A 13,325-nucleotide genomic window follows, 5' to 3' on the forward strand; every position below is an offset into this window, starting at 1 on the left:
ACGTGAGTAAATATTCTGGAAATCGAATTATAAATAAAACATGAGGGATTCGCTGTCCGGAAGGTTACTATATAGTAGTAGTACGATGTCAAAACTGTTCTGTCCAAACACAATTTCAGCAAATTAAAGAACAAAACCTAATAACCAAAGAGTGCAAAGATCCAATGCTATATAGAAAACTATAAATTTAACTAGAAAAAAGAATAAATCCATCAAATCAAAGGGACAAACAGGCGCGTGTGCTCGATGAGTTCTATTACGTGGTGCTACTATCTATATATATTATTTTTTTCAAGATCTAGGTCTACGTGGGGAGATCGGCGGGTTGGATGATCGCAACTTACTTGGCGGTGTTCAGATTGAGAGCACTTGCTAGGCTAAATAGGCATTCGATGGGGATGGAGGTTGGATTACTTGGGAGTCGGGCGGGGGAGATGTACAAACAAGAGCCAAACATTGGATTAAGAAAAGTTCGATACGGATCGGTTATATATATATATATATCTAGGTGTTCAGTGCTGCCAATTTGTAATTATTATTTTGATAAATACTTAAAATATTAAAATATTATTATGAGTGTAGGCAGCACTGATGAAAAGACGGGGGGTGCAGGCAAGGATACAAACTCTCTACTCTAATATCGGCCAGGAGTATAATACTATATATATCGAGCACTACCAACAAAACTTGCATATATATATATATATATATATTTGTATACGGAACTCAAAAACAAACTCGGGCAAGCTTCAATCACTTTCGCTCAGATTCTCGGGGGTGCAGAAGAGAAAAGGGTTGCCAAGGTCAACCTAAGTCAGGGGCAATATCTATATAGGATATAACGCTGGGGGGTGATCGTACCTTCATGATCTTGCACTGGGCCACTCCGGTCACCGTCAGCGGCACACCCTGGGCGGTCTCCACGTTCTCGCACATGGGGTTTAGGGTCATCACGTTCAAGGACAGCCGTTGGACGTCCGTCACCAGCCACCAGGCCCACGCCCATCCACCCACAATGGTTCGCTTCTTTGTGGAGCCACAGCAGCCACCTGGAAAGATTTGAAATTTAAAGATTAATTTTTAATATTTCTATTTATATTTCTCTCTTAATTTAAGCTTAAGATTATGGTTTAATTAACGTATATTTCCCTTTTTCAATTTAAATTTAAATTGATAAAGCTGTACACCTCTACTCTCTCTCTTTACTTGTACTCTCTTTTTAGCTCGGAATCTCTCTCACTTGTATTCTCTCTCTTAAGCCTTTCTTCTTCTACCATAATAATGCAACGTCATGACGTCACACGCACAGTGACCCACAAAAAGGTGTTGTGGCTGTGTTACTCATTTATTCATATTTTTTTACCTTGATTTTTTTGACACTTGACCAAATAGTAAGAGTGAAAGCATTTCGCCAGCACTCACCATGCGTTGGTGTGTGTACGTGTGTGCAGTCTACGTGCCGGCAAACACGTCACAAAGTCCAAAAGTCAATAATGGAAGTCAAAAATAAAATAACAATGAAAAAAAAAAACAGGAAGCAAAATTGTTCCATTGTCCATTTACAGTGGAAAAACTAACGGAACAGAGACAACTGTCAAAAGGGCTCCACTCTTTGGACTCTCTTTCGGAGCCCCAAAGAGCGGGAATGGAGCGGCACTCTGGCACTTCTTTCTTTCTTTTCTTTCCTTTCCTTTCCTTTCTTCTTCAGCCTTCAGTTGGCCAGCGAAGCTCGCAGCGTGAGGTTGCTCTTTGGAAGCTCCCCCGCCCCACCGTCGAAGTCTCGAGTCGGAAGCACGCACGCATGCGCAAAAAGAGAAGAAAGAAAGTGCCCACAGCAAACAGAGACACACACACACACACGCTCAAGGAATACGATTCAAAACAAACGAAACAAAACGAGGAACCGCGTAGAATTTAATATTTTGTTGTTGTTTTCGCAAGTGTAAGTAAGTGTGCCAGCAAAGTATCATAAAAAAGAAATCAAAGTCTGCCCAAAAAAAAAAAAAATACGAAAAAGAATACGCACAAAAATTCTCAAGTGGTGACAGACCGGCAAAAAAAAAAAACAGAAGTGGAACCAGAGGCTTTCTCAACGAAAGTGATTCATGGCGCTCCCTCAAATTATTATTATTCTTTTTTTGTTTTATTCTTGTTTGTTTATATTTGTTATATTGTGTCAGGCATTTCTCTTTGCCCAGTGCTAATTGGGGTATTTAGCAGCCTATTTTAAAATTAAAGAACAGCATAAAAAAGGCGTTAAAACTTCTCTTGGTAAACCTTCTTTTTTTTCGTTTGTACCTTGAACTTGATCGGTGTGGCGTAGCTCATTCAACTCTTACAACCTGTTTGCAACAACAACAACAAGTTTGTAATTGCTAAAAACAAAAACAAACAACCAAGAAAACAACAGCATCTAAAACTTACTAGACTTTGATTATGCAAAAGATTGGCAAGAGGAAATGTTTTTCCCACTCTCTTTGGCTCTCTTTCTCTCTTGGCTACTTCTTGTTGAAAAGTTCAATAGAAAAAATAAAAAAAACACCACAAATACAGTGAAACTTCTATAGAAAGAATCAGTTTACCAAAGATTTGACTTTGTTTAAATAAAGTATAATATAATAAATTGTATTGTAAAGTCCAAAGTAATCTAATAATTTTATTAAAAAATCAGAGTGAATTTCACTAACATTCTCAGCTGTTGTTAACCAAGCTTAAATTTAAAATCATATAGCAGACTTGGTACTGAGACGTTTTCTACCAAAATTGGAAATTCTAAAAAAATATAATACATATTTTCGGAGATAAGATCTTTATGTACTTGAGGCAAAGCAGTCTATCTTTTAAGAAATATCTATAATTTCATTAAAATTAACTTTTATATAAAGCTTTACTTTTATGTTTCGTTTGCAGAGGCTTGACCGTGCCCCTGAAACTGGTTGCAAGTGAGTGGAGTACGTGTGAGTGGCGAGTGTGCATCACAATTGTTGCATGCCGTTCGAACGTTCGAGTGAAAAGTTGAACATCGTCGGCTTTTTCTGTATTTTTATTATATTTTTTTTTTTTTCGTTTTTGGGTGCCCAATAGAGTTTTATAATAGAGTCTCGGGAAAGATTTCACTTTTATGCGGGAGGCCCCTCAACCCAAGATGCTCGTATTACACCTGGTTTCAGCCAATCGCACACCTTTCCATTTATCATTTTTTAAGAAAACAAAAGGTGCAGCACGTGACGCGAAAGATTTATCAAAAGCAGTTGAAAAGCTGAAAAATGCCTATTAAATTATAACTTAAGTCTAAATTCGATAATGACCAGGTATAATTCAAGTTAATTAATTTTAATGATTGTTTAGAGTGCAACAGTATTTTAATTGTTGTAAAACCAGTAAAAACAGATGCTATATTTAAACGTTATTTAAATTTTCTATATATCATAGTTTATTTTTTTTCTCGATATATTACATATTTGTTATTGGACTTTTCTTCTCGAATTATTTTTATTATATTTAATTCCAAAAATTTGATAATGGAGAGGTATAATTTAAGTTAATTAAATTTAATGATCGTTAGAGTGCAACAGTATTTTAATTGTTGTAAATCCAGTAAAAACCGTTGCTTTATTTAACGATATTTAAATTTTCGATATATTCGATACATCTTTGTTATTGGACTTTTCTTCTCCTCGATAACTTACAAATTAGCGTGGCAGATCACGATTATCCAGATTTGACAGAGTTGAGAAAGGGGACCGGGAATCGGAATTGGAATCGGAATCGGCATAACAAATGCCACGATTATGAAATCGCCGCAACCGATGAGGCGTGATCGAAATATTGAGCATGAAAATCGCACCCTATAACCCGATTACATACGAAATGTGTCCAACATGTCACTCTTTTCAAGTGCCGTGAATGTGTGGACTTATCTTTCGCGGTCTTTACTTTTTACCCCAATATAATTTGTTTCCCTCGAATTTCATGAACCCAAACTTATTTCTTGAAACCTATTTACTTATTGCAGTCACATAGCCCCTGAAATTGGAAGTTGGCCAGTTATCGGGCGACCCATATAGCGCTTTTCCTCCTTCCCTGGTTCCAGAAAAAAATATGAGCTCGGCCATTGTGGGAGCCGCATCCGCCATTGGCGGAGCTGTGACGGCGGCCACCAGCAACAGCTGGTTCATCCCCATGCTAATGGCGGCGGTGGCCTACTTCCAGTACGAGGAGATCATAGACCCGGAATCCAAGCCCAGCGATGTGGGCGGCGACGATATCCTCGATCACTATGACTTTATAGTGATAGGCGCTGGGTCAGCGGGTGCCGTGGTAGCGAATCGACTCACCGAAGTGGAGAACTGGAATGTGCTGCTCCTGGAGGCCGGCGGCGATGAGACGGAACTCACGGATGTCCCCCTAATGGCTGGGTATTTGCAGCTCTCCAAGATCGACTGGCAGTACAAGACAGAGCCATCGGGCACCTCGTGTTTGGGTGAGTTTGAAGGATTATTAAATAATATATAATATAATATATATATTTTCCCCGATTTATTAGCCATGCAAGGAGGTCGCTGCAATTGGCCCCGGGGCAAGGTCCTCGGCGGCAGCTCCGTCCTCAACTATATGCTCTATTTGCGTGGCTCCAAGCACGACTACGACAACTGGGAGGCCATGGGTAATCCCAGCTGGTCCTACCGCGACGCCTTGTATTACTTCAAGAAGTCGGAGGATAATACCAATCAGTATCTGGCCAATACGCCGTATCATGCCACTGGTGGCTATCTCACCGTTGGCGAGGCTCCCTATCACACGCCGCTGGCCGCTAGCTTCGTGGAGGCCGGGGTCGAGATGGGCTACGAGAATCGGGATTTGAATGGTGAAAAAATGACTGGGTTTATGATTGCCCAGGGTACAACACGTCGGGGATCACGCTGCTCCACCTCGAAGGCCTTCCTCAGGCCAGCCAGGTTGCGTCCCAATCTGCACATCTCGATGAACTCGCATGTGACACGGATTATGATTGACCCCGTAACGAAGCTGGCCTTCGGTGTGGAGTTTGTCAAAGATCAAAAGCTCTATCATGTGAGGGCCACCAAGGAGGTGGTCCTGTCCGGCGGTTCGGTGAATAGTCCCCAGCTTTTGATGCTCAGCGGTGTGGGTCCGCGGAAGGAGTTGGCCAAGCATCGGATTCCACTCATCAAGGAGCTGAGTGTGGGTGAGAATCTGCAGGATCACATCGGTCTCGGTGGACTGACCTTCCTGGTTAACCAGCCCGTTTCAATTGTGGAGAATCGGTTCCATACCATGTCCACGGTGCTACAGTATGCTGTCTTCGGGCAGGGACCCTTGACCATACTGGGCGGAGTGGAGGGCCTGGCCTATGTGAATACGAAATATGCGAATAGCTCGCTGGACTGGCCGGACATTGAGTTCCATTTTGTGTCGGGTTCCACCAACTCCGATGGAGGATCGCAGCTGAGGAAGGCCCATGGCCTGACCGAGGCCTTCTACAGGGCTGTCTTTGAGCCGATCAACAATCGGGATGCGTGGAGCATCATACCCATGCTGCTCCGGCCACGCAGCGTGGGGAATATCAAGCTGAGAAGTGGCAATCCCTTTGATTATCCCTACATCTTTCCGAATTATCTGACGGATGACTTTGACATGAAGACCCTCATTGAGGGCGTCAAGATTGCGGTTGCTTTGTCGCGAACGAAGGCGATGCAGCGTTTTGGCTCCCGAATCTCCAGCATCCGCTGGCCGGGCTGTGAGCAGGTGCCCCTGTTCACAGACGCCTTCTGGGAGTGCATGGTGCGACGGTATACGTCGACCATTTACCATCCGGTGGGCACCTGCAAGATGGGTCCCTACTGGGACAAGGACGCCGTGGTGGACGCCAAGCTGAGGGTCTATGGCATCCGGGGACTGCGCGTGATCGATGCCAGCATTATGCCAAAGCTGGTCTCGGCCAACACGAATGCCCCGGTCATAATGATTGCGGAGAAGGGCAGCGATATGATCAAGGAGTTTTGGATCAAGAATACCATTGTCTGAGAGGAGGTAGAAATAGTAGAGTGTTACGAGTGTGGGGCCCGGTTCTCTATGATCTGATTTTTGGGTTGATTAAGGTTTTATCGTGAAGTTATGATTCCCAAATGGTTCTGGCTTCATGATTTTCTTTCAGATGAAATATGAAGAACTAGTTTTTCTTCCTAAAGATTATTTAAAAAAAATATTTAACTCCACGGAGAGTTTAAATTGTAAATCCTCTAAAAACATCAGAAATCAGATCGTGAGAATGGGGTCCCATTTCCAGTGAGTGTTTGAGTATATGTCTGAGTTCCCTAAATGTGTGAATAAGTATCTTTGAATGCCTTGCGTGTTTCTGTGTAAATGGTATAATTTTAAGAAGCCTATAATTTTTCCAAAATTATTTTTTAAAACCCTCCTTGAGCCCCATCTCCCTTTTTTTTTTTTATTATTTTTTAAGCACAACTCTGTGTATTTATTTAAATTATACAATATGTGAACGCAATACAAAGTAAAAAAGGCGAGTTCTTTATGATTTCCAGGGGGGGACTTCGATTTCTCACAATTAAATCTTTATGACACCTGTTGCTGTTGCTTTTGATAAATGGTATCGATAAAAAATCGTTTGATAACCGGCTGGCTTCGATAACTGATTCACGATAGCGATAGCATTGTAAATCAATATAAATATAAAAACATAAAACGTAAAAGCTCTTCTAGCGTCTTAACAAAATATTTATTTCTGCTTTAGTTTAATTTTAAACAAATTATTAAAAAAAAAAATACTTGTTTATATATTTTATATGTTATATTTATCTGATGCCTGTATTAACTTCATGTTCCGACTGACTTTTCATGAATATACATTTGTATATAGTATGTGCTTTTATGACTGGCAAACAGAAAGCAGCGCAAAATATACACAATAATGTACACGCAAAAAAAATTATTATAAATTATAAAAATATTATTAATATATTAAATAATATATATTATACTAACTTTCCACTTTCTGACAATAATTTATCGAAGTTTACGATATTTTTAATAAGATATTTAGCAAGATATTTTTATAGATATATAATAGCTGCACATTTTCTCTCAGTGCAGGAGAAATGTGTTTAATTTCGTTGATACGGTTATCGTTCGTGCGTCGGCAGGCCTTTAATTGTGGCTAAAAGTCGACCTGTTAGCGGTTACCGATCCCATTAGCGCGGCACCAGTTGGAATTCGAAGATGCCACCGTCAACCCTGCGGCTCTTCTGGCTCGGATCCCTCCTGCTCTCTCTGGGCGGGTTGGTATCATCCTCGCAATGGTTCACCGTGGACAGCAGTGGCCTGGGCATTTCGCTGATGGAATCGGTGGCCCTGGCCCTGAATAGCTCCAGTTTGGCGTTGGCCAACAATACCGCTTGGCCGCTGCAGCATGATCCGAGATTTACCGAGGATCTATCTGAGATTGAGACCTACGACTTCATTGTGGTGGGTGCAGGCAGTGCCGGTTCGATTGTGGCCAGCCGGTTGAGCGAGAGCTGCCATGTGAGGGTGCTTCTCCTGGAGGCGGGTGATTTGCCGCCGCTGGAGTCCGAGGCCTTTACCCTGAGCGGTGCTCTCCATCACGACCCGCGGTACATGTATCTGGACGAGGCGGTTCCCAATCCAGAGTGCTGTCAGGCCATGGCAGAGGGTCACGGCTGCTCCTGGTGGCACGGACGCATGATGGGCGGCACGGGAGCCATCAATGGTAACATCTTTGTCCCCGGCAGTCGGAGTAACTTTGAAAACTGGAATGCCACCGGCTGGGAATGGTCCCAGGTCCAGGACACCTATCGTCGCCTACAGGAACGTATGAAGCTCTCCTACCTCGAGGCCAATCCCCTCAGCCTGAAGCTGGCCAATGTGATTTACTCGGGAGCCGCGGAATTGGGTGTGCCAAGGATGAGGCAGCCGCTAATAGCGGGTGCCAGTTTCGGTTACACCCACCACGTTCCCGTGACCCTCAATGGAGGCAGAAGGGCCAGCAGCGGACGCCTTTACTTGGCCCAGGATGGGGTCAACAGGCGACCAAATCTGAAGGTGATTCGAGGAGCGCAAGTGCAGAGGGTACTCCTAAGTCCCGAGGGTAACCAGGCCATCGGAGTCACCTACTCTTTAAACGGGCAAGAGATCTCCGCATCGATCTCCTCTCCCGGAGAGGTAATCCTGAGTGCTGGTACCATCAACTCCGCCAAGCTGCTCCTACTCTCCGGCATTGGACCGCAGGAGGAGCTCAGCAGCTGGAATATAACCGTCAGGCAGGATCTGCCGGTGGGTCATAATCTCCAGGACCATGGGATGCTGCCCCTTTACCTCATTTTTGGTTCGGATTGCTCGGTGAATAGCACCAGAATGCCAACGGAGAATCCCTATGGCCCTGTGTCTGTGGCCAAGTATCTGCTGGAGAGCCAGAAGGGTCCACTTTCCCAGGGCTTCTACATGATGGGCTACATCAACTCCCGGGCACCGCACAGCTCCCTGCATCAACCCGATCTCCATGTGGTGGCCCACACGCTCCTGCCCAAGGGTAGCTCTGGTAGCTTTGGTTACCTCGGCTTTCGGCCGGAATTGATCCAGGCCCAGGTGGACATACTCAAGGAGTATGATCTCCTGCAGATCATGGGCTCATTGCTGCGTCCCGTGTCGCGCGGTCGAGTGCGTTTAGCGGGAATCGAGAATCATTACGCCCAGGCGGAGGAGGATCAGCAGACGCTGCTTCGCTTTGTGCGATATGTCCAGCGGTTGACCCGAACCCGAGCATTCCGCAAGTGCGGGCTGCGGCTCTGGCTGCCACCTGTCCAGGAATGCGATGCTTTGGCCACCGATTCCGATGATTACTGGCTGTGCCACATACGGCACTTTTACGTGGGGGCTTGGCACTCGGTGGGTACTTGTCGCATGGCGGCCAGGAACAGCCTAGGAAAGGAGGAGGTGGAGAAACAGCAGGAAGATGGCGGCGTGGTGGACGAGAGGCTGCGGGTGCATGGTGTCCAGAGACTTCGGGTGGTGGATGCCAGCATAATGCCCGAGTTGCCAGCGGGCAATACCAATGGACCTGCCATGATGATAGGCGAAAGGGGAGCGCAACTGATCCTCGAGGATCGGGGGGAAGGCAACGAAGTAATAACCGATTGCTGAGCCTTTGGTTTTGTTAACAATAACAAATACATATGGTACATATTTATGTAAAAAATGTAATGTATTGTAAATACAAATTTTAAGTTTTTAATGTAAATCACAAATGTAGATATATCAATAAAGCATGGATATTTGAATCGAAAGACGATACATACATTCACTCAGCTCCATAAATTAATAATATTACAGCAATCTATTCGTTTAAATTGTTTGTTTTTCACTTTAAAAAGTTTGTTTACAACAAGCACGTGGAAATATGTGTCAGTGTGATCTTATTGACCTTTTTATTTAAATAAATTTCGTTGCTAACACTGGCTCTTAAATATATGCAGGGGATTCAAGAAAAACCAAAAATTAAATTAATATTAATTGTTTATCTCAAAAAAAAATGTAATTATAAGCAAATATTTAAATTAAATTTAACAAGCAGTTTTATTAACTTTATAAAAATAAATAATAAAAATAACTTAGAACAGCTATTCGAATTAAATTTAATTAATTTTATAAATTTGGATTGTCTTAAAAAAAAATTTAACCTTTTCTGTAAATTTAATAAGTGGTTAAAATTATTGCACTATTTAAATTTAAATATTTTCATTACCAAGAAAAACAAATAAAATTCAAAAAGTTTTTTTCAACGTTATTTAATTTTAAAATTTTTAATTAAATATGATTAATAATAATGTACATTTATGTATTTGATTATAGCCTCTTTTTTGGCTTTTCTTTTGGTATTTTTTCTATTTTATTTTGTTTTTTACAACCTGGCAACACTGGCACTAAGCTTTAAATAAATGTGACCTTACTTCTCTTTTCTGGCATCTCTGCTGATAGCCATTTTGTAAATTTTAATTTCTGCTCTTTGATTTCAATGTAAACATTGAACTTTTCCTGTCAAGTTGTGTTAATTACTGCCTAACAGCCAAAAACCAAGTTCAAAGTCTGCGGGAACTTCTTTCTATCTCATAAAAATCAAAGGCAAGTAAAAAAGAAGAGCATTTTGATTATTTCCTGGAATTATTGGCACTGTTTAAGCAAGTTCACGTGGTCTGATTTGAATTTTTTTTTGCTTTTTCTAGGAAGCATTCTGCAACCACAAAAAACGAGCGCCTGTATGTTATTGCTACACCAAAAACCATAGGCAAAAAAAACAACCCAACTGCCACGAGGTCTAAGCAGGTCCTGAAGAGCAGGGACTCCATTTACACACCTCTCACATTTTAGCCTAAAAAAAAAACAGCGACAGATGGCTCACTACATCTCGCCCAAGAAGGGCAAATCCTTGGCTTCCAAGAAGAACCCAGCCAAGGATTCACTGGGTCTTCCCACGGATTCCATTGCCCCCGGTCAACTCTCCTCCGACTCGAGCAGCCTAGAAATTACCAACGAGTACCGCGCTTCCGGCGAATTAAGTTTCACGAAAGAACGCCTTCTTCTGAACGCCATCAACAGATCCCTAAACACCATTCTCCCTCCACCACCACCGCCGCCAACACTACCCACCACCACCACCGACAACAAGAGCAAGAAGCTTCAAAACAAAAGCCAAAAGACCATGGCTCTGGCAAGCTTCGCTGAAGAGGGTCGAACCAGCAATTTGTGGGACTTTAACGAGTTAGAAGTGGACACTTTGCCGGATCCGGAGATAGCAGCCATGCCGATTGAAAGCCAGGAGAATGAGTTGCTCTCCCAGCTGCTGTATTGCTTCACGGGCATCCGAGTGTCCTTCATTGTGCCCATACCTTCGGATCCCGACGATAGTTTGGCCAAGTACAAAACGGAATTCATGATTCACAAAGGGGTTGACACTTCCCTGGCGGAGCTGATGCGTCAAGCCTTGCCCCTGGCCTCGCACTTTGTTGGCATTCAAAAAATGATGGCCGACATGGAGGGCCAGGGGCAGGTGATTAATGCCTTGAATGCAGCCCTGCTGGATGTTAGTCAGGATTTCTATCACCTGATCAACCAGACGGACGATGAGCTGGCCAGGAATCAATTGACCATGCAGAAGCTGGTCTATTACATGCGGCCAACGATTGTGATGATGCAGGAGATCTGGACCACGCTGTTGGGCCTGAGGAAGGCTGAGCTGCGTGGCGCTGGTGTGCTAACGCATCTGCACGGTCGCATCAAGCGACTGGAGGGAGACTCCGAAATTCAGGCCGTAATTATTGGATTGATGCGCAAGGCAGCCGAGCCGTACATGCGTATGCTGCAGCTGTGGATCCAAAAGGGTGTGATCGTGGACCGCCAGCAGGAGTTCCTGGTGGTGGATTCCGAGGGGGAGCATTGCAGCCAGAAGCTGGATCATGATTCGGATGTTTATTGGGCGAAGCGTTATACTCTCAGGAAGGAGAATACGCCCTCGTTTCTTGAGAAATATTCCGAGAAAATTCTGCGCACTGGCAAGTACCTGAACGTGGTGCGTCAGTGTGGCAAGCGGGTGATGCCCACCCAGCAGATGCATCTGGAATTCGATCCAATCAGCGACCAGAAGCATGTTTCAGTGATAAACGAAGCCTACTACTTTTCGGCCCGCATGCTGATGGACGTCCTGCTGACGGAGAACGATTTGATGGGTCATTTGCAGTCGGTGAAGCGATATTTGCTGCTCAGTCAGGGTGATTTCACCATGCAATTCATGGACGCCTGCGAGGATGAGCTGGCCAAGAATGTGGACTTTGTGGTGCCGCTAACGCTGAAGAATCTACTGGGCATGACCCTGCGCATCTCCTCAGCCCGCGATGATCCCCACATGGATCACCTGCAGTGCGAGCTGTTGCCCTACGATTTGGTCACCCAAATGTCCAAGATAATGGACAAAAAGGAGACCAACTGGATGATGCTGGATGCCTTGGATTTGACTGGACTCGAATGCTTTGCCTTTTCCTACCAGGTCAACTGGCCAGTGTCTTTGGTGCTCAATCACTTGGCCATTTTCAAGTACCAAATGCTCTTCCGTCAGCTGTTCCACTGCAAGCATGTGGAGCGTCAGCTTTGCAAAATATGGAAGGAGAACTCCAATGCCAAGAAGGCTTCTATCAAGGGATCAACACAGCTGTTCCGTTCGGCATTCGCTCTGCGCCAGCGCATGCTGAATGCCATCCAAAATCTCGAATACTACATGATGATCGAAATTATTGAGCCCAACTGGTATATATTCATCAAGAAGATGCAGGCGGTGGAGAACGTTGACAATGTGCTGCAGCTCCACGAGGACTTTATCGATTCGTGCCTCAAGAACTGCATGCTATCGGAGTCTTCCCATCTGAATCGCGCCATATTCGAGATGTGCAAGGTGTGTCTCAAGTTCTGTGAGTTCATTCAGCTGGGGAACTTCCACAAACCAGCTAATAATTTCTCGGATCGGGTGAAAGGATTCGATTCCGAGTTTACCGGGAGTCTGGTTTCGTTTTTGAAGCAGATCCAAGCCATGGCCAAAGAGAACACGGCCGAGCGATTCATGAATCTCGTTTACCGCATCAACTTTAACGGATACTACACGGATTCTATGCAAGGGGTAAGCAAGAAGGATGCATGAAGGATGTCATGGTCTTGCAAGGAGAAGGAGGAGGTGCAGAAAACGTAGGCTACCAAGTATTATGATAATCTAATTTTATAAATGTCACCATCATTCACGCATGTCTCCATTTTCCACAATCTCTAGTCGACTTTGATTCTATTATTTACACTTTAATAAAGCTTAAAGCATGTTTAAAAAATAAATATATTTAAAAATAACAAATAATTATACTAAAAAAATAGATACATAACAAATACATATGTATATAAATATATACAAATATTAATATATTAATAATAATTAATATTTAAAATTAATTAAATTAATCTTTAACTAATTAATATTTTAAATATATTAATACATTTATATTAGATTTTAAATATTAATATTTTATAAATTAATAATTCAATTTAAAATATTAATATTTTATAAATTAATAATTTAATTTTAAATATTAATATTTTATATATTAATATGTTTATATTTAATTTTAAATAATATTTTGTAAATTAATATATTTATATTTAATTTTAAATATTAATATTTTATACATTAATATATTTATATTATATTTAAAATATTCATATTTTTATATTTAATTTTAAAT

At 42.6% G+C, this 13,325-nt stretch overlaps 4 protein-coding genes across 8 annotated transcripts in view; 3 read left to right on the forward strand and 1 right to left on the reverse strand.

Moving 5' to 3' along the window:
* Flo2 (flotillin-2) overlaps positions 1-13,325 on the reverse strand; it is a 115,697-nt gene that overhangs the window by 9,632 nt on the left and 92,740 nt on the right. For all 5 annotated transcript variants that reach the window (XM_070287984.1, XM_017173451.3, XM_017173450.3 and 2 more), the window contains exon 3: positions 862-1,049. In XM_070287984.1, the coding sequence (XP_070144085.1) occupies positions 862-1,049 (188 nt within the window). The remainder of the gene's footprint in view (positions 1-861; positions 1,050-13,325) is intronic.
* LOC108079186 (glucose dehydrogenase [FAD, quinone]) lies at positions 3,889-6,475 on the forward strand. The gene is made up of 2 exons (XM_017173437.3): positions 3,889-4,483; positions 4,547-6,475. The coding sequence occupies exons 1-2, from the start codon at positions 4,102-4,104 to the stop codon at positions 6,043-6,045; spliced, it is 1,881 nt and encodes a 626-aa protein (XP_017028926.1). The 5' UTR covers positions 3,889-4,101; the 3' UTR covers positions 6,046-6,475.
* On the forward strand, positions 7,240-9,338 carry Eo (Ecdysone oxidase). Its single transcript, XM_017173447.3, has one exon. The coding sequence runs from the start codon at positions 7,258-7,260 to the stop codon at positions 9,193-9,195; it is 1,938 nt and encodes a 645-aa protein (XP_017028936.1). The 5' UTR covers positions 7,240-7,257; the 3' UTR covers positions 9,196-9,338.
* Positions 10,004-12,907, forward strand: LOC108079179 (gamma-tubulin complex component 2 homolog). The gene is made up of 2 exons (XM_017173430.3): positions 10,004-10,177; positions 10,279-12,907. Exon 2 carries the CDS (start codon positions 10,442-10,444, stop codon positions 12,734-12,736), a length of 2,295 nt encoding a protein of 764 aa, XP_017028919.1. The 5' UTR covers positions 10,004-10,177; positions 10,279-10,441; the 3' UTR covers positions 12,737-12,907.

This window comes from Drosophila kikkawai, chromosome X (assembly GCF_030179895.1).
Source record: "Drosophila kikkawai strain 14028-0561.14 chromosome X, DkikHiC1v2, whole genome shotgun sequence".
NCBI lineage: Eukaryota > Metazoa > Arthropoda > Insecta > Diptera > Drosophilidae > Drosophila > Drosophila kikkawai.

Coding starts and splice junctions, on each gene's coding strand:
- LOC108079186 (XM_017173437.3), top strand. CDS start 4,102: ATGAGCTCGGCCATTGTGGGAGCCGCATCCGCCATTGGCGGAGCTGTG. Junction 4,484..4,546: donor ATCGGGCACCTCGTGTTTGG/GTGAGTTTGAAG, acceptor CCGATTTATTAG/CCATGCAAGGAGGTCGCTGC.
- Eo (XM_017173447.3), top strand. CDS start 7,258: ATGCCACCGTCAACCCTGCGGCTCTTCTGGCTCGGATCCCTCCTGCTC.
- LOC108079179 (XM_017173430.3), top strand. CDS start 10,442: ATGGCTCACTACATCTCGCCCAAGAAGGGCAAATCCTTGGCTTCCAAG.